The sequence below is a fragment of the Oncorhynchus mykiss genome, chromosome 1, assembly GCF_013265735.2.
Source record: "Oncorhynchus mykiss isolate Arlee chromosome 1, USDA_OmykA_1.1, whole genome shotgun sequence".
In the NCBI taxonomy this organism is placed as follows: Eukaryota; Metazoa; Chordata; class Actinopteri; order Salmoniformes; family Salmonidae; genus Oncorhynchus; species Oncorhynchus mykiss.
Window position 1 is genome coordinate 32477597 of NC_048565.1, and position 23554 is coordinate 32501150.

The 23554-nt window shown below is 44.6% G+C and overlaps 2 protein-coding genes across 6 annotated transcripts; one reads left to right on the forward strand and one right to left on the reverse strand.

Moving 5' to 3' along the window:
* Window positions 1-3865: 3865 nt before the first annotated feature.
* Window positions 3866-7870, forward strand: si:dkey-30c15.13 (uncharacterized protein LOC558731 homolog). The gene is made up of 7 exons (XM_021598957.2): window positions 3866-4084; window positions 4268-4429; window positions 4618-4728; window positions 4992-5048; window positions 5326-5436; window positions 5533-5679; window positions 7483-7870. The coding sequence occupies exons 2-7, from the start codon at window positions 4268-4270 to the stop codon at window positions 7537-7539; spliced, it is 645 nt and encodes a 214-aa protein (XP_021454632.1). The 5' UTR covers window positions 3866-4084; the 3' UTR covers window positions 7540-7870.
* Window positions 7649-23239, reverse strand: LOC110521272 (NACHT, LRR and PYD domains-containing protein 12). Of its 5 annotated transcripts, XM_021598730.2 has the most exons (17): window positions 22808-23236; window positions 22567-22611; window positions 21109-21357; window positions 20726-20776; window positions 18798-20583; window positions 18423-18596; window positions 18099-18272; window positions 17838-18011; window positions 12525-12701; window positions 12206-12379; window positions 11914-12087; window positions 9513-9686; window positions 9256-9426; window positions 8955-9128; window positions 8600-8773; window positions 8319-8489; window positions 7649-8061 (listed from the first exon to the last, which is right to left on the reverse strand). In XM_021598730.2, exons 2-17 carry the CDS (start codon window positions 22595-22597, stop codon window positions 8046-8048), a joined length of 4044 nt encoding a protein of 1347 aa, XP_021454405.2. In that variant the 5' UTR covers window positions 22598-22611; window positions 22808-23236; the 3' UTR covers window positions 7649-8045. The 5 variants fall into 5 exon arrangements, with proteins under 5 accessions (XP_021454405.2, XP_021454421.2, XP_036831637.1 ...); XM_021598746.2 differs by lacking the exon at window positions 8955-9128 and having other exon boundaries at window positions 22808-23238; XM_036975742.1 differs by lacking the exon at window positions 17838-18011 and having other exon boundaries at window positions 22808-23237.
* Window positions 23240-23554: the final 315 nt, after the last annotated feature.

Here is a 23554-nt window from a genome sequence, read left to right on the forward strand (position 1 = left end):
AATTGGCTCATTCATACCCCCTTCTCTCTCCTGTAACTATTCCCCAGGTCGTTGCTGTAAATGAGAATGTGTTCTCAGTCAACTTACATGGTCAAATAAGTGTAAAATAAATTTATAAAAAATAAAGACAAGTCTCCAAAATATCCACACTTGATAACAATAGTGATGATGAATTTATAAAATGAAAAGTCAAGTATAGTGCCAGAGCTATAGAGACCTTGCCACACTAGGTCTCAGAGCACTCTCTGGGACAAACTCACCCTATCCACCAACAATGTGTTGCAGCACCTGAGAAATGCATGGCAGACATTTTGTGCAACATGCTATGTAACACACAGGGTTGGCTAAGTTACTTTCTAAATGTAATCTGTTACAGTTACTAGTTACCTGTCCAAAATTATAATCAGTAATGTAACTTTTGGATTACCCAAAGTCAGTAATGCAATCTGATTACATTCAAATAATTTTACATTACTGTCCTCTTAAGAGTAATTAGAAGAAGACATAAACATATGTTACCAATTGAATGACATCTATTGCAGGATAAATCAATGTTAAAGTTTACATAGCTGGCCATATATGGATGTTAAATTTTACTTTATGGGTGGGTTATGTAGGCCTCTTCTGACCCATCGCTTTCTATTGCATATAATAATACGATTAAATTATATCTTTACATTAAAAAACAATGTCTATCAGAATTCCAATAATTCCAATAAATGTTATACCCCTTGATCTTCAAGAATAGGACTTGGAAATATGGAAGTATAGATTAGCCAAATTGCTTTACCTGAGCATAACCCCAAAACGAAGGACTTATTAGCCAGCCCTACTCTGTGGTTTATGATGTTGTTGTCATGGAGGACTGATTGGGCTCATTGATTCGCATTGAAAAATAAATGCTGCTCTCATGGAATGACATGCTTTGAGCACTACTGAAAAGTGCTATTTACATGTGAAAAATGAATGCTATATGCTGCACTTGCTATAGGCCAATTGTTTACCTTTTTGTTTGTGACACTTTGATATCTTGATAATATGCAGCTGTTTAAATGGCAAATCCACAGATGAAACAATAACAAAACGGTTGCCCCGCCTTTGTTTTGGTAAAAAGCTGAGGGATGGGCCTGGAGACATGTAACCGCTCTCAGATTAATAGACAGAGCTATGGATGAAAGGACTGACCATCCATGATATCATAATGATTGTTTTAACCATGTTATGAGGCTATACAGTGTTTGCTTACATTTACAAAGTTTCAAAACATTGGAGAAAAACAAGCTTATATTTTGGGTTCTCATGGAGTGTGACAGTTGAACTAAGCTCATGTGGCATGTGTAAGTTATATTCTTCAAGAATCAATGGAAATGTATTATATATACAGTACCAGTCAAAAGTTTGGACACACCTTCTCATTCAAGGGTTTTCTTTATTTGTATTATTTTCTACATTGTAGAATAATGGTGAAGACATCACAACTATCAAACAACACACATGGAATCGTGTAGTAAGGGAGAAAAAAAATCGAAATATATTTTATATTTGAGATTCTTCAAAGTATCCAGCCTTTGCCTTGATGACAGCTTTGCACACTCTTGGCATTCTCTCGACCAGCTTCATGAGGAATGCTTTTCCAACAGTCTTGAAGGAATTCCGACATATGCTGAGCACTTGTTGGCAGCTTTTCCTCCACTCTGTGGTCCAACTCATCCCGAACCATCTCAATTGTGTTGAGGTCGAGTGATTGTGGAGGCCAGACCATCACTCTCCTTCATGGTCAAATAAAACTTACACAGCCTGGAGGTTTGTTTAGGGTCATTGTCCTGTTGAAAAACAAATTATAGTCCCACTAAGTAAAAAAAATAAAGGGAACACTAAAATAACACATCCTAGATCAGAATGAATGAAATATTCTTATTAAATACTTTTTTCTTTACATAGTTGAATGTGCTGACAACAAAACCACACAAAAAATATCAATGGAAATCAAATTTATCAACCCATGGAGGTCTGGATTTGGAGTCACACTCAAAATTAAAGTGGAAAACCACACTACAGGCTGATCCAACTTTGATGTAATGTCCTTAAAACAAGTCAAAATGAGGCTCAGTAGTGTGTGTTGCCTCCACGTGCCTGTATTACCTCCCTACAACGCCTGGGCATGCTCCTGATGAGGTGGCGGATGGTCTCCTGAGGGATCTCCTCCCAGACCTGGACTAAAGCATCCGCCAACTCCTGGACAGTCTGTGGTGCAACGTGACGTTGGTGGATGGAGCGAGACATGATGTCCCAGATGTGCTCAATTGGATTCAGGTCTGGGGAACGGGCTGGCCAGTCTATAGCACCAATACCTTCCTCTTGCAGGAACTGCTGACACACTCCAGCCACATGAGGTCTAGCATTGTCTTGCATTAGGAGGAACCCAGGGCCAACCGCACCAGCATATGGTCTCACAAGGGGTCTGAGGATCTCATCTCGGTACCTAATGGCAGTCAGGCTACCTCTGGCGAGCACATGGCGGCCCCCCAAAGAAATGCCACGCCACACCATGACTGACCCACCGCCAAACCGGTCATGCTGGAGGATGTTGCAGGCAGCAGAACGTTCTCCACGGCGTCTCCAGACTGTCATGTCTGTCACATGTGCTCAGTGTGAACCTGCTTTCATCTGTGAAGAGCACAGGGCGCCAGTGGCGAATTTGCCAATCTTGGTGTTATCTGGCAAATGAAAAACGTCCTGCACAGTGTTGGGCTGTAAGCACAACCCCCACCTGTGGATGTCAGGCCCTCATACCACCCTCATGGAGTCTGTTTCTGACCGTTTGAGCAGACACATGCACATTTGTGGCCTGCTGGAGGTCATTTTGCAGGGCTCTGGCAGTGCTCCTCCTGCTCCTCTTTGCACAAATGCAGAGGTAGCGGTCCTGCTGCTGGGTTGTTGCCCTCCTACGGCCTCCTCCACGTCTCCTGATGTACTGGCCTGTCTCCTGGAAGCGCCTCCATGCTCTGGACACTACGCTGACAGACACAGCAAACCTTCTTGCCACAGCTCGCATTGATGTGCCATCCTGGATGAGCTGCACTACCTGAGCAACTTGTGTGGGTTGTAGACTCAGTCTCATGCTACCACTACAGTGAAAGCACTGCCAGCATTCAAAAGTGACCAAAACATCAGCCAAGAAGCATAGGAACTGAGAAGTGGTCTGTGGTCCCCACCTGCAGAACCACTCCTTTATTGGGGGTGTCTTGCTAATTGCCTATAATTTCCACCTGTTGTCTATTCCATTTGCACAACAGCATGTGACATTTATTGTCAATCAGTGTTGCTTCCTAAGTGGACAGTTTGATTTCACAGAAGTGTGATTGACTTGGAGTTACATTGTGTTGTTTAAGTGTTCCCTTTATTTTTTTGAGCAGTGTATATTTTGATTTAACACTTTTTTTCATCACTACATGATTCCATATGTGTTATTTCATAGTTTTGATGTCTTCACTATTATTATACAATGTAGAAAATAGTACAAATTAAGAAAAACCTTTGAATGAGTAGGTGTGTCCAAACATTTGACTGTTGTTTGAATTTTCAAACTAGTTTTCATTGGAAAGGCAATTAATCCTAATCATTACTCCACGTGTTTAATTATGTTTTGAGCTGACTTTGCCATGGGTTTTGAAGGGAGCACCTGGCTCACACCCTGGAGGCAGCCCGATTCCTAAAGTTATGCAATCAACTTTCACCAGGTGCAAAACGCGTCCAACCGGGCACCCTGGCCAGATTAGTCAGATCCCCTCATTGATCAAGTCTCTCTCGCTCTCTGGCCAATCAGAACACATTATCCCTTCCTTAGAGGTGGACCATATCAGCCTGGAAGTAAACTATGCCTCAGGTGAACTTTGACCGTGTCAGTCTGGGGTGGTGAGGGCGGAAGAGTGAGACGCTGTGAATGACTGACCAACACAAAGCCTTTATGATTTCAGGTCCCTCTCTTTTTTCCCTCTATGAGGTTTAGAAGGCTTATTCTATTCTTTGTGGATATGAAAGTTGTTCATGAGGAAGCCAGGCTGTGGACCCACTGCAGCTGAAGGTAAGATAGAGAGAGAAAGGCTGTGATCGGAGTGTGTCTGCATGTGACAGTGTGTGTGTGTGTGTGTGTGTGTGTGTGTGTAGCCTGATATGCCCATTAGATGAGATACGTTTTCCTGATATCTTCAGCTGTAGCTATTACATCATCAAACAGCGACATGTTTTTGTTGTCTGCCTTTCTCAGATGACTCAGAACATGTTCCAAGAGGGGCTGTACCATGTTTTTTTTAAGGACCGCACCTCGAGCCACCCACTCACTGTAACCACCAATCAGGAAGAATTTAAAGATGTGCGGATTGGACGCTGGTTTGGGACAGTCGTTAACACCCGCCTCCTTGTCACTGGGGTGAGATGAGGAAAACAAAAAGCAACCCGGTGGTTCTTAATCACTGCCCTGTGACCAAATACTGTTATTAATCAGTTATCATAATTTTACCATGTAGTTTTGTAAATACGTTACCATTTCCTGTGAAATAAAGTGTTACCCAAAACCATCACTCTAGAGTACTTCTCCTGTCCTTCTCTGTCACTAAGGTTTTGCAGGTCTTCGGTGCCCTGGCCTCCATTCTAACCACAGTAACCTACGCCTGCGTGAGCTTCAACTGTTCCGTCTCCTTGACTACACCAGTCTGGTCCGGCCTGTTTGTGAGTCCTCGCTTTTCACTGTCTTATGCAAGACTGTGTTAGCCCACTGAGATAATGCCTAGGCATCCCCGGTTGACACTGTCTATGTTGTCACTACCTGTTTCAAAATGTTTTTCCCATGATGTGCCCTCTGAACACGACCCTGGTATAGATGATGTCAGTAAGCATTTCACTGTAAGGTCTACACCTGTTGTATTCGGCGCACGTGACAAATAAAGCTTGATTTGATGTTTCACTAAGCTGGTTATTGTGTGTTGTTACAGTATCTGGCCACTGGAGGGCTGGCAATGGAAGTTCAGAGGAAACCCAACAAACTCAATGTGAGTATGTATATTTGTATTTTTTTAACTAGGCATATATCACACAAATGCTTTATTCAACGAGTGATCTGATTAATCAAAAAATGTATGATATTGATGATACTTTTTGAATTCATTATCCCAATTTGGAAGTCTCACCCTAGTGAATCTTTTGTGTTGTTCGCCAATGTTAGTAGTGAGTCGCTAAATTCATTGCTTCTGTGATTGTGAAGTGTTTCACCATTTTTTATTTTAAGTTAAGTTGTTATGCTCACTGCTCTGTTAACGTGTTGAACAGGTGACCACACTGATAGGCCTGAACATCTTCAGCCTACTGCTGGGGTGCTGTGCTCTGCTGGCCTACAGCCTCATCACGTCACAGGCTAAATCACTCTACACAGACCAACAGGTGTGTTGTACTGTCTGTGTATGTGTGTGTATGTATGTGCATGTGTCTCTCTCTCTCTCTCTGTGTAACCTCCTCCTTTCTTTGTCTCCCTCTCAGCGTGCGGGTGTGTACATAGCGAAGGGCAGCTCTATCATGTTCACAGTACAGTGTCTGCTGGCCTCTGTCTACACTCTCTTCCTGTCCTGGAGAGGTCTACGACGGTATAGCGGCCCCCACACTCAGACCTACAATCGTCTAGCACAGGCAAGAATAAATGCACACAAATGCCAGCACACGCACTCACACACACAGCAACATATACAGTGCCTTGCGAAAGTATTCGGCCCCCTTGAACTTTGCGACCTTTTGCCACATTTCAAGCTACAAACATAAAGATATAAAACTGTATTTATTTGTGAAGAATCAACAACAAGTGGGACACAATCATGAAGTGGAACGACATTTATTGGGTATTTCAAACTTTTTTAACAAATCAAAAACTGAAAAATTGGGCGTGCAAAATTATTCAGCCCCTTTACTTTCAGTGCAGCAAACTCTCTCCAGAAGTTCAGTGAGGATCTCTGAATGATCCAATGTTGACCTAATTGACTAATGATGATAAATACAATCCACCTGTGTGTAATCAAGTCTCCGTATAAATGCACCTGCACTGTGATAGTCTCAGAGGTCCGTTAAAAGCGCAGAGAGCATCATGAAGAACAAGGAACACACCAGGCAGGTCCGAGATACTGTTGTGAAGAAGTTTAAAGCCGGATTTGGATACAAAAAGATTTCCCAAGCTTTAAACATCCCAAGGAGCACTGTGCAAGCGATAATATTGAAATGGAAGGAGTATCAGACCACTGCAAATCTACCAAGACTTGGCCGTCCCTCTACACTTTCAGCTCATACAAGGAGAAGACTGATCAGAGATGCAGCCAAGAGACCCATGATCACTCTGGATGAACTGCAGAGATCTACAGCTGAGGTGGGAGTATCTGTCCATAGGACAACAATCAGTCGTATATTGCACAAATCTGGCCTTTATGGAAGAGTGGCAAGAAGAAAGCCATTTCTTAAAGATATCCATAAAAAGTGTTGTTTAAAGTTTGCCACAAGCCACCTGGGAGACACACCAAACATGTGGAAGAAGGTGCTCTGGTCAGATGAAATCAAAATTGAACTTTTTGGCAACAATGCAAAACGTTATGTTTGGCGTAAAAGCAACACAGCTGAACACACCATCCCCACTGTCAAACATGGTGGTGGCAGCATCATGGTTTGGGCCTGCTTTTCTTCAGCAGGGACAGGGAAGATGGTTCAAATTGATGGGAAGATGGATGGAGCCAAATACAGGACCATTCTGGAAGAAAACCTGATGGAGTCTGCAAAAGACCTGAGACTGGGACGGAGATTTGTCTTCCAACAAGACAATGATCCAAAACATAAAGCAAAATCTACAATGGAATGGTTCAAAAATAAACATATCCAGGTGTTAGAATGGCCAAGTCAAAGTCCAGACCTGAATCCAATCGAGAATCTGTGGAAAGAACTGAAAACTGCTGTTCACAAATGCTCTCCATCCAACCTCACTGAGCTCGAGCTGTTTTGCAAGGAGGAATGGGAAAAAAATTCAGTCTCTCGATGTGCAAAACTGATAGAGACATACCCCAAGCGACTTACAGCTGTAATCGCAGCAAAAGGTGGCGCTACAAAGTATTAACTTAAGGGGGCTGAATAAATTTGCACGGCCAATTTTTCAGTTTTTGATTTGTTAAAAAAGTTTGAAATATTCAATAAATGTCGTTCCACTTCACAATTGTGTCCCACTTGTTGTTGATTCTTCACAAAAAAATACAGTTTTATATCTTTATGTTTGCGACCTTTTGCCACATTTCAGGCTTCAAAGTTCAAGGGGGCCGAATACTTTCGCAAGGCACTGTACACATATACAAACACTAGCACATATGCACCTGGCCGAATACACACTCACACAATCAAATACATATTGACATGGTCACATGTTTAGCTGCACTGGACTCACTAAACAGTCTCTGTTTTTCACAGGGCCCAGATGAGGACACTAATGAGCCCCTAATGGAAACAGGAGAATTCAGCCTTTAAACCAGCAGACCTGTGTGTGTGTGTGCGTGCGTGTGTACATGCGTGTGTGACAAACTATCTTAAGATATTCATTTGATGAGGATGTCTAAGAATATGCACAATGACGTACCATTCTTACATTGTATTTTATTCCTATGACATTAAATAGAACATTGACAATCAATCCCCTTATACAATGTGTATAAAACCTTGTAAATATGTACACATTTATCCCGGAAAATACATAGCCTATATATTTTTCAAAGATCAGGACTGCACTGCAAACACATGCATTACATTTGTAAAGTAGGTGTTGAGCGTTTTCAAAATGATAAAGTATAATCAAAACATGTATTCATCTCACTTGTTTGTAATGTTACGCTGCATCCGTTTGGTCTATTTGGTCTACACACAGCGTGTTTTTAGTTCAGTGGTTTCAAGAACGGTCGAGCACTACGTCCACCTCACTTATTGACTGTCTCTTCAGAATGCGGCTCATTTCTCGGTCCTGTATGATGATGGCTGTTTCACATTGGGACCAATCTAAAAGAGAGGATTTTGCAGGACAATAACAATGAGTTGTATGTATACAGGAGAGCTAAATACAGGACCATCAGAAAGAAACATATGGCGTAATAAAGAGCTCTGTCATTTTACTGTTCCACTATTAAGGCATTTGTTTTCAGTCACCTTGCATTTTCAATGAAACTCAATGACTTGCAATATTATTAACAAACACAAACACATCTTGAATGACATTTGTGATACTCTTGACACTATACCACAACTATACCACTCACCCCACTTTCTCTAGTTTACAGTGTGGATCCTTCTGCAATGCTTTGAGCTGGGCTTTTCCACGCCCATACCGGTTCTGGTTCAGATCGAGCTCTGTCAGGTGGAAGGGGTTGGCGCTTAAAGCTGAGGCCAGAGCAACACAGCCATCCTCTTTGAACTTACAGTTTGCTACCCTACAGGAAGAGAATCCAGTTATTCCATGTCAGATCAAAAATGATTGTATAAAACTTTTCAGTATAAAGCCCACATCTGCATTGGCTAAGGCTAAGCCATGTACACCTACTTCAGTGTCTCCAGTTTACACTGTGTATTCTTCAATCCAGCTGAGAGTAGCTGTACTCCTGAATCATATAGGTTGTTGTCACTCAGGTTCAGGCTTTTCAGACTACAGGTGTTTGAGCTGAGAGCAGTGGCCAGTGCTGCACAGCAATTCTCAGTGAGGTGACAGTTATCCAGACTGGAGGGGAAACCAAAAACACTGAAACTTAGGATACAAACTGTAATATGACAGCAATGACTTTCTATTGCTTTCTGTATACTACATCTATAACCATACCGTTAACTAAATCAAACCCACAACATGGAATAAGCTAATTGCAGTGATTGTAATATCACAAAAGTTTGTCATGATTAATCACATCAAAATCTCCAGTTTACAACAGGGATCCACTAGCACAGCAAAGAGCAGATTCATTCCAGGGTCTCCTGGAGAATTGGAACTCAGGTCCAGATATTTCAGGTGAGAGGGATTTAACCTCAGCTCTGTGGCCAGAGAAGCACAGCCTTCCTCTGTCATACCACAATTACAGAGCCTGCAGAGGATGAAAGTAATTCACTAAGCCATTTCTGAAATTCAACTCAAAGGTTGAGAAAATCTAAAATAAGCCAAATAATTGGTGACTTTAAAATCAATAAAAATAGTTCAATTAAATCCAATACCTCAGAATCATCAGTTTACAGTGAGGATTGCCCAATCCTGCAGAGAGCATTGTCACTCCTGAATTCCCCAGATAATTGTGACTCAGGTCCAGCTCTCTCAGACTTGAGGTTGAGCGGAGAGCTGCTGCCATTGCCTCACAGCATTCCCAACTCAGTTTACAACAAAACAGGCTGGCAAAAATGTCAACAGATAATGAGAAACAGAATTTTCTCTTAACCACTGTAATTAGTTAAACACTGCCGATTATAAAACTCACCTCAGTTTCTCCAGTTTACAGCATGGATCCTTCAGTCCAGCACAGAGCAGCTTCACTCCTGAATCTCCTACGTAATTCCTGGTCAGGTCCAGCTCTCTCAGGTGCGAGGGGTTTGATATCAGGGCTGAAGCCAGAGAAACAAATGCTTCCTCTGAAATGTAACAGTCTGTAAGCCTACAGAGAGAAATATAATGTTATAACGTCAAAGGAGTGGCTGCATGTGCCAGATTCTCTATACACAGATTCAAATAAAAATGTGTATTTGTCACATGAGCCGAATACAACAGGTATTTTAGTGAAATGCTTACTTACAAGCCCTTAACCAACAATGCAGTTCAAGAAATAGAATTAAGAAGATATTTACTCAATAAACTAAATAAAAATTAACACAATAAAATAACAATAACGAGGCTATATATAGGGAGTACCGGCACCGAGTCAATGAGCGGGGGTACAGGTTAGTCAGGGTAATTTGTACATGTATGTAGGGGTAAAGTGACTATGCATAGATAATAAACAGCGAGTAGCAGCAGTGTAAAACAAAGGTGGGGTCAATGTAAATAGTCTGTGTGGCCATGTGATTAATTGTTCAGCAGTCTCATGGCTTGGGGGTAGAAGCTGTTATGGAGCCTTTTGGACTCTGGTGCTCCGGTGCTGGTTGTCGTGCGGTAGCAGAGACAACAGTCCATGATTGGGTGACTGGAGTCTTTGACCATTTTTTGGGCCTTCCTCTGACACCACCTAGTATACAGGTCCTGGATGGCAGGAAGCTTGGCCCCAGTGATGTACTGGGCCATATGCAATGCCCTCTGTAGCACCTTACGGTCAGACACCGAGCAGTTGCCATACCAGGAGGTGATGCAACCGGTCAGAATACTCGATGGTGCAGCTGTAGAACTTTTTGAGGATCTGGGGACCCATGCCAAATCTTGAGGGGGAAAAGGTGTGTTGTGGACACCAAGGAACTTGAAACTCTTGACCCGCTCCACTACAGCCCCGTTGCTGTGAATGGGGGCGTGTTCGGTCGTCCTTTGCCTGCAGTCCACGATCAGCTCCATTGTTTTCCTGGCACCACGCTGCCAGGTCTCTGTCCTCCACCCTGTAGGCTGTCTCATCGTTGTCGGTGATCAGGTCTACCACTGTGTCATGTGTCAGTTGTGCAGAGGTGAGAGCGGAGTCAGGAGCAGGACACAGAACTGAGTAAAATAACATACTTTTACTCAGGAAAAATAATCAGCAAAAATAAATCCCTGCAATATCACAAACCCTAACACAACAGACTAACACAGAACCGGGAACAATCAAGAACAAAACATAATGACAACCAGAGGGTTAAATAGGGAAATAATAATAATGTAATGGGAACCAGGTGTGTACAATCAAGACATCACAAATGGAAAAAGAAACGTGGATTGGTGGCAGCTAGAAAGCCGGTGACGATAACTGCCGAACGCCGTCCGAACAAGGAGAGGCACCAACTTAACTTCGGCGGAAGCCGTGACACACTGTTGTGTTGTCAACGAACTTAATGATGGTGGTGGAGTCGTGCCTGGCCACGCAGTCGTGGGTGAACAGGGAGTACAGGAGTGTACTAAGGATGCACGCCTGAGGGGATGATGGTGTTGATGTGAGTCATGACCAGCCTTTCAAAGGACTTCATGGCTACCCACGTGAGTGTTACGGGGTGGTAGTCATTTAGGCAGGCTACCTTCGCTTTCTTGGGCACAGGGACTATGGTGGCCTGCTTGTACAGTTGAAGTCGGAAGTTTACATACACTTAGGTTGGAGTCATTAAAACTTGTTTTTCAACCACTCCTCAAATTTCTTGTTAACAAACTGTAGCTTTGACAAGTCGGTTAGGACATCTACTTTGTGCATGACACAAGTCATTTTTCCAACAATTGTTTACAGACAGATTATTTAACTTATTATTCACTGTATCACAATTCCAGTGGGTCAGAAGTTTACATACACTTAGTTGACTGTGCCTTTAAACAGCTTGGAAAATTCCAGAAAATGATGTCATGGCTTTAGAAGCTTCTGATAAGCTAATTGATATAATTTGAGTCAATTGGAGGTGTACCTGTGGCGGCAGAGAAGTCAGACGCAGGAGAACAAAAACTGTGTTTCCAACGGCGCAGTTTAATAACAAAACTCCACCGGAAAACAGAACAATCAATAAATGGGCACATAACCCGACGCACACCAGACATAACGTGCACAAGCACTTCTTTAGCTCTGGGGAAGATACTTCCAGTAGTGCTGGACGAGGAGGAACAGGACAGCCTCATCCTAATTTTAAACACATAGCTTAGAGCCACAGACTTTCACAGTTTGACTCTTTCCAAATATAACAAGGAATTATATGAATGAAGTATTGTTGTAAGTCGTGTAACTGTACCTCAGTGTCTTGATTTCACAGTGTGGGTCCTCCAATAAAGCAGAGAGCAACTTCACTCCTGAGTCTCCTAGGAAATTGTTACTCAGGTCCAGCTGTCTCAGGTGTGAGGGGTTTGACCTCAGAGCTGAAACTAGGGAACAGCAACCGTTCCCCAGGACACTACAGAATGACAGCCTGCACAAAGGAAGGGAAGAGGCCTTCACTCCATCTTGATACCAGCGTTGACAGTAACCTTAGCTAAAAATCCAAATCCCGTTCCTGTTTAGTTACAAATTGTTACAAAAAGACTAACCTCAATTTCAATAGTTTACAACCTGGATGTTCCAGTGCAGCAGAGAGCAGCTTTGCTCCGGTGTCTCCTGCTTTATTGCTGCTCAGGTCCAGCTGTCTCAGGTGTGAAGGGTTGGACTTCAGAGCAGAGGCTAGGGAAGAAAAGCCTTCTTCTGTGACTTTACAGGTTTCAAGCCTTCAGATAAGAGAGGGATATGTTTTTTCTGTTTCAGCTGAGTCTGTACAGTTTGAGTGTCAACCATCAGTATCTCAACTATCTGAAACTCAGATGGTGTCTCCAGGAACAAGATTTAACAACACTATTCTTTATCAGCACTTGCCTCAGTGACTCCAGATTACAAAGTGGATTCCCCAGTGCAGCAGAAAGATTGGCCACTCCTGCATCCTGCAGGTTATGATTGTAGCTCAAGTCCAGTTCCCTCAGGTGTGAGGGGTTTGACCACAGAGCTGAAGCCAGAGAAGCACAGCCTTTCTCTTCGACTTCACAGTTTGACAGCCTGCAGAGAAGTAGAAAAGAGTTTCACTCTTTCAGTATACATACATAAGAGCTGAGAAGCCACACAATAATTTGTTTTACTCAAAATGTTTACCACAACCAAGTGCATTGTCATGTACTGTCATGTTGTGTCTTGTCTCTGTCCTTTCCCTTCACCCTGTCTCCCTCTGCTGGTCGTTGTTAGGTTACCTTTTCTCCCCCTCTTTCCCCCAGCTGTGTCTTGTCTCCTCCTAACCACCTCGTCACCCCTTTTCCCACCTGTTCCCTTTTTCCCTCTGATTAGGTCCCTATATCTCTCTCTGTTTCTGCTCCTGTCCTTGTCGGATTCTTGTTTGTTGTGTTTCATGCCTGAACCAGACTGTCGTCATGTTTGCTGTAACCTTGTCTTGTCCTGTCGGAATCTGCCGGTCCGTCTGAGCCTACCTATGTTTGGTAATTAAAGAAGCTCTGTTTAAGTTAATTCGCTTTTGGGTCCTCATTCACGCACCGTAACAGAAGAATCCGACCAAGAATGGACCCAGCGACTTCGGATCCTCTCCACTCTGCCGTCGAGATCCAGGGAGCGATGCTAGGCAGACACGAGCAGGAAGTGTCTGCTGCTCGACATGCCGTTGAGACCCTGGCCGCCCAAGTCTCCAACCTCACAGAACAGGTTCACCATCTCCGCCTCGATCCACCGGCCACTTCCAGGGCTTTCGAATCTCCGGAGCCCAGAATCAATAACCCGCCGTGTTACTCTGGGAAGCCCACTGAATGCCGCTCGTTCCTCACCCAGTGTGATATTGTGTTTTCTCTCCAGCCCAACACTTACTCCAGGAGCACAGCTCGTATCGCCTACGTCATATCTCTCCTTACTGGACGGGCTCGTGAGTGGGGCACGGCAATCTGGGAGGCAAGGGCTGAGTGTACTAACCAGTATCAGGACTTTAAGGAGGAGATGATACGGGTTTTTGATCGTTCTGTTTTTGGGGAGGAAGCTTCCAGGGTCCTGTCTTCCCTATGTCAAGGTAATCGATCCATAACAGACTACTCTATTGAGTTTCGCACTCTTGCTGCCTCCAGTGACTGGAACGAGCCGGCTTTGCTCGCTCGTTTTCTGGAGGGTCTCCGCGCAGAGGTAAAGGATGAGATTCTCTCCCGGGAGGTTCCTTCCAGCGTGGATTCCTTGATTGAACTCGCTATTCGCATTGAGCGACGGGTTGATCTTCGTCACCGAGCTCGTGGAAAGGAGCTCGCGTTCTCCGTGGCCCCCCTCTCCGCATCACTACCATCTTCCTCTGCCGGCTCGGGTGCTGAGCCCATGCAGCTGGGAGGTATCCGCATCTCGACTAAGGAGAGGGAACGGAGAATCACCAACCGCCTCTGTCTCTATTGCGGTTCCGCTGGTCATTTTGTCACTTCATGTCCAGTAAAAGGCCAGAGCTCATCAGTAAGCGGAGGGCTACTGGTGAGCGCTACTACTCCTGTCTCTCCTTCAAGATCCTGCACTACCTTGTCGGTCCATCTACGCTGGACCGGTTCGTCAGCTTCCTGCAGTGCCTTAATAGACTCTGGGGCGGAGGGCTGTTTTATGGACGAGACCTGGGCTCGGGAACATGACATTCCTCTCAGACAGTTAAAGGAGCCCACGGCCTTGTTCGCCCTGGATGGTAGTCCTCTCCCCAGGATTCAGCGTGAGACGCTACCTTTAACCCTCACTGTTTCTGGTAATCATAGTGAAACCATTTCTTTTTTAATTTTTCGTTCACCTTTTACACCTGTTGTTTTGGGCCATCCCTGGCTAGTTTGTCATAATCCTTCCATTAATTGGTCTAGTAATTCTATCCTCTCCTGGAACGTCTCTTGTCATGTGAAATGTTTAATGTCTGCTATCCCTCCTGTTTCCTCTGTCTCTTCTTCACAGGAGGAGCCTGGTGATTTGACAGGGGTGCCGGAGGAATATCACGATCTGCGCACGGTGTTCAGTCGGTCCAGGGCCACCTCTCTTCCTCCACACCGGTCGTATGATTGTAGTATTGATCTCCTTCCGGGAACCACCCCCCCCCGGGGTAGACTATACTCTCTGTCGGCTCCCGAACGTAAGGCTCTCGAAGATTATTTGTCTGTAGCTCTTGACGCCGGTACCATAGTCCCCTCCTCCTCTCCCGCCGGAGCGGGGTTTTTTTTTGTCAAGAAGAAGGACGGGTCTCTGCGCCCCTGCATAGATTATCGAGGGCTGAATGACATAACAGTGAAGAATCGTTATCCGCTTCCTCTTATGTCTTCAGCCTTCGAGATCCTGCAGGGAGCCAGGTTTTTCACTAAGTTGGACCTTCGTAACGCTTACCATCTCGTGCGCATCAGGGAGGGGGACGAGTGGAAGACGGCGTTTAACACTCCGTTAGGGCACTTTGAATACCGGGTTCTTCCTTTCGGCCTCGCTAACGCTCCAGCTGTCTTTCAGGCATTAGTCAATGATGTCCTGAGAGACATGCTGAACATCTTTGTTTTCGTTTACCTTGACGATATCCTGATTTTTTCACCGTCACTCCAGATTCATGTTCAGCACGTTCGACGTGTCCTCCAGCGCCTTTTAGAGAATTGTCTTTTTGTGAAGGCTGAGAAGTGCACTTTTCATGCCTCCTCCGTCACATTTCTCGGTTCTGTTATTTCCGCTGAAGGCATTAAGATGGATCCCGCTAAGGTCCAAGCTGTCATTGATTGGCCCGTCCCTAAGTCACGCGTCGAGCTGCAGCGCTTTCTCGGCTTCGCGAACTTCTATCGTCGTTTCATCCGTAATTTCGGTCAGGTGGCAGCTCCTCTCACAGCCCTTACTTCTGTCAAGACGTGCTTTAAGTGGTCCGTTTCCGCCCAGGGAGCTTTTGATCTCCTCAAGAATCGTTTTACATCCGCTCCTATCCTTGTTACACCTGACGTCTCTAGACAGTTCGTTGTCGAGGTTGACGCGTCAGAGGTGGGCGTGGGAGCCATTCTTTCTCAGCGCTCCCTCTCTGACGACAAGGTCCACCCATGCGCGTATTTTTCTCATCGCCTGTCGCCGTCGGAACGTAACTATGATGTGGGTAACCGCGAACTGCTCGCCATCCGGTTAGCCCTAGGCGAATGGCGACAGTGGTTGGAGGGGGCGACCGTTCCTTTTGTTGTTTGGACTGACCATAGGAACCTTGAGTACATCCGTTCTGCCAAACGACTTAATGCGCGTCAGGCGCGTTGGGCGCTGTTTTTCGCTCGTTTCGAGTTCGTGATTTCTTATCGTCCGGGCTCTAAGAACACCAAGCCTGATGCTTTGTCTCGTCTCTTCAGTTCTTCAGTAGCCTCCACTGACCCCGAGGGGATTCTCCCTGAGGGGCGTGTTGTCGGGTTGACTGTCTGGGGAATTGAGAGGCAGGTAAAGCAAGCGCTCACTCACACTCCGTCGCCGCGCGCTTGTCCTAGGAACCTTCTTTTCGTTCCCGTTCCTACTCGTCTGGCCGTTCTTCAGTGGGCTCACTCTGCCAAGTTAGCCGGCCACCCTGGCGTTCGGGGTACGCTTGCTTCCATTCGCCAGCGTTTTTGGTGGCCCACCCGGGAGCATGACACGCGTCGTTTCGTGGCTGCTTGTTCGGTCTGCGCGCAGACTAAGTCCGGTAACTCTCCTCCTGCCGGCCGTCTCAGGCCGCTTCCTATTCCCTCTCGACCGTGGTCTCACATCGCCTTAGATTTTGTCACCGGACTGCCTTCGTCAGCGGGGAAGACTGTTATTCTTACGGTTGTCGATAGGTTCTCTAAGGCGGCTCATTTCATTCCCCTTGCTAAGCTTCCTTCTGCTAAAGAGACGGCACAGATCATCATCGAGAATGTTTTCAGAATTCATGGCCTTCCGTCGGACGTCGTTTCGGACAGAGGTCCGCAATTCACATCTCAATTTTGGAGGGAGTTTTGCCGTTTGATTGGGGCTTCCGTCAGTCTCTCTTCCGGCTTTCACCCCCAGTCTAACGGTCAAGCAGAACGGGCCAATCAGACTATTGGTCGCATCTTACGCAGTCTTTCTTTTCGCAACCCTGCGTCTTGGTCAGAACAGCTCCCCTGGGCAGAATACGCCCACAACTCGCTTCCTTCGTCTGCGACCGGGCTATCTCCTTTTCAGAGTAGCCTCGGGTACCAGCCTCCGCTGTTCTCATCTCAGTTCGCCGAGTCCAGCGTCCCCTCCGCTCAGGCTTTAATCCTGTCGCAGTTCGACTTCTTCTTCCGCGATACCTTCGTCGCGTCCACCCGGTCTTCCATGTCTCCTGCATCAAGCCCGTCCTTCGCGCCCCCGCTCGTCTTCCCCCCCCCCCCCCCCCCCATCCTTGTCGAGGGCGCACCCATCTACAGGGTCCGTAGAATTTTGGACATGCGTCCTCGGGGCCGTGGTCACCAGTACCTCGTAGATTGGGAGGGGTACGGTCCTGAGGAGAGGAGTTGGGTTCCCTCTCGGGACGTGCTGGACCGTGCGCTGATCGAGGATTTCCTCCGTTGCCGCCAGGTTTCCTCCTCGAGTGCGCCAGGAGGCGCTCGGTGAGTGGGGGGGTACTGTCATGTACTGTCATGTTGTGTCTTGTCTCTGTCCTTTCCCTTCACCCTGTCTCCCTCTGCTGGTCGTTGTTAGGTTACCTTTTCTCCCCCTCTTTCCCCCAGCTGTGTCTTGTCTCCTCCTAACCACCTCGTCACCCCTTTTCCCACCTGTTCCCTTTTTCCCTCTGATTAGGTCCCTATATCTCTCTCTGTTTCTGCTCCTGTCCTTGTCGGATTCTTGTTTGTTGTGTTTCATGCCTGAACCAGACTGTCGTCATGTTTGCTGTAACCTTGTCTTGTCCTGTCGGAATCTGCCGGTCCGTCTGAGCCTACCTATGTTTGGTAATTAAAGAAGCTCTGTTTAAGTTAATTCGCTTTTGGGTCCTCATTCACGCACCGTAACATGCATGATGTTTAATAGAGTCAGTAATAGAATCGGCAATGTACAGTAATCAATCAATTAATGAAAATGTTTGAAATAAAGAAAGCATCTTAGACTGAGTCACTCATCCTGCTTTGTGAAATATCATCTTCTGTAATTTTTTACAAGAGATTTTTTACAATTTCTGAAATGCAAACGATTAAACATAATGACAATTATCACCTCAGCGTTTCTAGTTTACAATTGGTGCTCCTCAGTCCAGCAGAGAGCAGCTCCAGCCCAATACTGTGCAGGTCATTGCGACTAAGATCCAACTCTCTCAGACTTGAAGAGCTTGAGCACAGAGCTGAGGCCAGGGCATCACAACATGTCCCAGTTAGGCTGCACTCAATCAGACTGAAAAAAGAACATTGGTGCTGTATATTTAATCAAATGTTACTCTAAAGTTAACAAAGTGACCTGCTGAGTGGAGAGAATACTCACCTCAGTGTCTCCAGTTTACAGTCTGGAACCTCCAGTGCAGCAGAGAGCTGCTTCACTCCTGAATCTCCTGGGTTATTGTAACTCAGATCCAGCTCTCTCAGGTGCGACGGGTTTGACCTCAGAGCTGAAGCCAGAGAAGCACAGCCTTTCTCTTGGACTTTACAGCCTGACAGCCTGCATATAAGTAGAAAGGGTTTTACTCTTTCAGGACACCCAACAAAAAGCTGAGAAGTTACAAAATAATTTATTTTACGATAAATAATTAATACATTGAATATAGATCTGTTACCTAAATAACAATAATATAATAGTTATAATACTCACTTCAGTGTTTCCAATTTACAGAGTGGATTGCCCAGTCCAAAACAGAGCAGCTCTACCCCTGAATCAGTCAGGCCATTGTGACTCAGGTCCAGCTTTCTCAAACTTGAGGTACATGATCCGAAAGATAAGGCCAGATTCTCACAACATCTCCAAGTGATATTGCAAGAATTCATCCTTAGGGAAATAAGGAACATTTGAAAATACCACTCAGTGTTTTAGTCCAGTGTTTCTATAACTTTAGTCCATAGACCAGCCCAGGTTTGTGTGTTTTGAACATGTATCTGAATCTGAGAAAGGACAACCTGTCACTTGTTGAATGTTTATGAGAAGAAGAGAAGGATAGAGAGAGAGCGAGAAAGAAAGCAGAGTACTTACAGAGCCGTTTTAGAGGCTTTGATCACTGGCAACAGTCTCATAACGCCTTCGTCTGATCTGACAAATTTATTCAGCTCAAATACATCCAGCTCCTCGTCTGAGGACAACATAACAAAGGCCAGAGCAGACCAATGAGAATATGAGAGTTCAACCTTCGAAACACCTCCTGACTTCAAGTAGATTTGGATTTCCTCCACCAGAGAATTGTCGTTCAGCTCATTCAGACAGTGAAAAAGGTTGATGCACCTCTCTGGAGAGGGATTTTTCCTGATCCTGTCCTTAATGAAGTCGACTGTGCCCTTGTTGCTCTGTGAGCTCCCTTCTGTCTGTGTCAGTAGGCCTCGAAGGAGTGTCTGGTTGGACTTCAGTGAGAGGCCAAGAAGGAAGCGCAGGAACAGGTCCAGGTGTCCATTCTGACTCTTTAAGGCCTTATCCACTGCGCTCTTGTAGATGTTGTCAGGACGAATTTCTTCATACAAGACAATTCCAGTCGAGGAGGATGGTAGTTGGGGTGTTATAACATCCTCATTGTTGTCTTCAAATGAAAGAAACACATACAAAGCAGCAATGAACTCCTGAAGGCTCAGATGAACAAAGCTGTAGACCACTTCCTGGTACATACACTCTTCTCTTAAGATCTGTGTGAACACTCCTGAGCACAAAGAAGCTTGTCTGATGTCAATGCCAAACTCTTTCAGATCTTTCTCATAGAAGATCAGGTTGCCTTTCTCAAGATGTTCAAAGGCCAGTTTTCCAAGTTTCAGAATGATCTCTTTATCCCAGTGGAGATCTGTGTCAGGGTCTTCATGATACTTCCTCATTGTCTGTATTATCTGAAAGATCAGAAACTGTAAGAACATTTGTGTCAGAGTCTTGGGCAAGTCTCCACTTTCTGCTTTACTCATCAGTTTCCCTAGAACAGTGGCTGAGATCCAACAGAACACTGGTATGTGGCACATGATGTCGAGGCTCCTTGATGACTTTATATGTGCGATGATTCTTTCAGCTAGTTTCTCATCACTGACTGTCTTCTTGAAGTATTTCTCCTTCTGTTCATCCCTAAACCCTCGTACCTCAGTCACCTGGTCAACACACTCAGGAGGGATCCGATTGGTAGCTGCTGGTCGTGAAGTTATCCAGAGAAGAGCAAAAGGAAGCAGATTCCCCTTTATGAGGTTTGTCAGAAGTACATCCACTGTGATTGACTTTTTGACATCACAGCAGATCTCATTTCTGTTGAAATTCAGAGGAAGTTGGCACTCATCTAACCCATCAAAGATAAACAACACTTTTTTAAAGTTGGAAAGTCCTGATTCTTTGATGACATTGAAGAAATCATGGAGTAGGTCAATCAAACTGAGTGTCTTTTCCTTCATCAAATTCAGCTCCCGAAAAGGAATTGGAAATATGAACTGTATATCCTGATTAGCTTCTCTATCAACCCAGTCCATAATGAATTTCTGCACTGAGACGGTCTTTCCAATGCCAGCGACTCCCTTTGTGAGCACAGTTCTGATAGTCATGTCCTGTCCAGGTAAGGGTTTAAAGATGTCGTTGCATTTGATTGGTATCTCTTGTGTCGCTGGTCTCCTTAATACTGCCTCAATTTTCATCACCTCATGTTCTTTATCAACCTCACCACTTCCACCCTCTGTGATGAAGAGCTCTGTGTAGATCTTATTTAGGAGTGTTGGACGTCCTTGTGTAGCTATTCCTGGAAATATTCTTTCAAATGTTCTCTTCAGGTACGATTTCAATTCTGTTTGGCACATTTCAATATTCCCATCTGAAAAACAATAACATTGGTGAAGAATGCAACCTTTATTTGTACTTTTTAAACTACTTTAACACAGGACACAATTTAATATTGTAGGAAGTCAGTCAATCAGGTATTGATGATCACAAAGCCAATATTTCACCTCATTTACCTTTGACTTTAGAATTCAGAGTTGTGCTGACATGGACTGCAGAGGGTTCACCTGGGATGAGAGAGCAACAGAACATTAATGGCAACCAATGCCTTCTCATCGGTGCATTTATTATTTTTTGGTGAGGATATCGAGAGACTCAGCATTGTTTACCATTGCCTGTAGTGTTTTTAATCGATGCATAATCAACTGATCCTTACATATGGTAAGCATTTAGCATAAACCACAGCAATGACATTGCATCTTGTCTGAGCTGCGATTGAGGTACTGGCTTTGGTTTAACTCATGGGACAGTGATGAATAGCAAACGTGAAAAAAGCCAAGATATCCCAACTTTATACATTGTATTTCTGCAGCACAAAGAGGGAGAGAGATGCTCTTACCTAGATCTTGGACTATTTGAGGTTGTTGTTCCAGTAGAATCCTGTAAAAGGCTGATTTCACCTTTACCCCTCCTGAATGCAGGGCCTCATACAGCAGTCTCATTTGTCCCTGGCTGGTCCTGGTAGCATGGATATTAGAGTACACCTCCTTATGGATCAGGCGCCTCTGGAGTAGGTCATCTGCTATGGGCATCACTATGATAACCCTCTGAATGAGCTCAGCCATATGCTTATCCACAAACTGGGCATCTGGGAGTGATGTTAGATAAGAAAGATGCAAAGTTATCAAGCCAAGTTATCACATCATCTCTGTGAATCTGCTCCGAAGTGGGTAGGACTAGGAGGGAAGCTTTAAAGATTTGAATATCACATGTTTCACAAATATGACTTTACAAACATCTGTCAACGTCTCTGTGACTGACATTGGAGGGCATCATTCCAGACAGTTTATTACAATTGTGGTATCCCGGGAAGTCTACCCCTGGGGTTGGTAATAGAGGGGGAGGTACGTGCTGCGCGCTGGCTCCCTCTGCTGGGAGTACACGGGCTGGGCACCCCGACACAGATGGCTCCAAGTAGAGGTTATTAGGGGAAAGTGCCAACCAGCCGTGGAGGCACATAAAACGAACACCGTGGGGGAGAACAGAGGCTGAGAAGAAGGGCTGAGCCAAACCTAAGTGATTTTGTTGTTATGTGTATTTTATTGCCTAGTAAAATCGTGTTTTCTGACTAGAACCTCCCTGTCTCTGTGTTAATCTCTGCACGCTCAACCCAACACCCCACAGTTTACCGCACAATGTTAATCTTTAAGGACAATCATTGCTTTGATTTTGAACAAAACACGGCAGCATTTAACTGTATTTACAATGTATAGAAGTATTCTTATAGCTTCCCCAAAATAGTTCCTATGGGCTTTTTAAAATGGAAATCGTTGTCACGTTGTGGGAATAACAAGAGCCAAGCACCACCCAGAGTTAGCAATATCCTACTGGTACATTTTACCATGTATTTGCATCAGGGAACGCCTACTCTGTATGAGTTTGTACGCAAGATCTTGAAACTGCCGTTGCACTCCTTCTAAATAACATCATTTCTAGAGAGTATGGCAATTGCCCAAGTCTAAAAAACTTTGTGCACTCTGTTCACAACACATTCTAGTTTTGGGAACTGAAAATTATGTAGCGATCCGATGTTTCATCTATGAAAAAATAAGCATTAGGTCAACCCAGTTTTATCGTGCTGTATCTTCCCCCTCTGCTTTGCCGCTGGACTCCCTCTCTTTATCAAATAGCGAAAGTGAAATATTTTCCCTTTTTCTTTTCCCATATACCATTCTTGGAGAAATGTGATTAAACCATACAATATTTGGATAAATGTAATTATGTCCGTATCCATATGAAAATAGTTCAGTATCATTTGTGAGTTAAGAGTTGATCACAAAGCCAGTATGTCACATACCATCTGAAATCAAAGCTGCAGACTCAGCCATGCTAGTAGTTTAACCTGGGGAGAGAGAAAAATATAAATTTTCTTCACCCTCTTTAGCTGTGCTACCAGCACTATTCCACACGGCCCTCAAGTACTGCAGTCATCTGCAGAGTTTCACAAAGGCTACTGTGTCAGCATGCATAGCTCAACATTGTTAAAACATAGGAAACTGTCCAAAAGCCTCCAGTGTTAAATTAGGCTATTTCCTTACCGTAGTCCCAGGATGTGAGATTTGAAAGCTAAATCATGTCTGTCTATGGATATCTCCTCGAATGTAAAACTGTTATGCAATGAAACAGTACACCGTCTGTGACTGTATCCGAGATGGCTGCTTATGTAATGTTTCTTCTTCTCCAGTCATTTGTTTCTGTTGCCCCTCCCTGTTCAGAAATTCAGATACAGGGTATGTAAATCGAGATAAAGGCTAACTGATGAAAAGCTGAAGTCAGCCAACCAGTTTGGAGCATGCCGCTGAAATGACGCTAAAATTTGCCTCCCCCTCTTTTGGACATGATCTCACTGTCAGTAAGCTTTGTCATAAAATAAAATGTTATTCATCACATGCGCCAAATACAACAGGCGCATGGTATACCTTACCACGAAATGCTTACGTACAAGCCCTTAACCAACAATAAATAGAGTTAAGAAAATATTTACTAAATAAACTAAAGCAAAATGTTTTTAGAAATATGGAGGCTATGTCGGTACCAAGTCAATGTACTATGGGGAACAGGTTAGTCGAGGTAGCAGTAGTGTAAATTGATTAATTGTTCAGCAGTCTTATGGCTTGGGGGTGGAAGCTGTTAAGGAGCCTTTTGGTCCTAAACTTGACACTCCGGTACAGCTTGCTGTGCATTAGCAGAGAGAACAGTCTATGACTTGGGTGACTGAAGACTTTTACCGTTTTTTGGACAATCCTTTGACACCGCCTAGTATATACAGTACCAGTCAAAAGTTT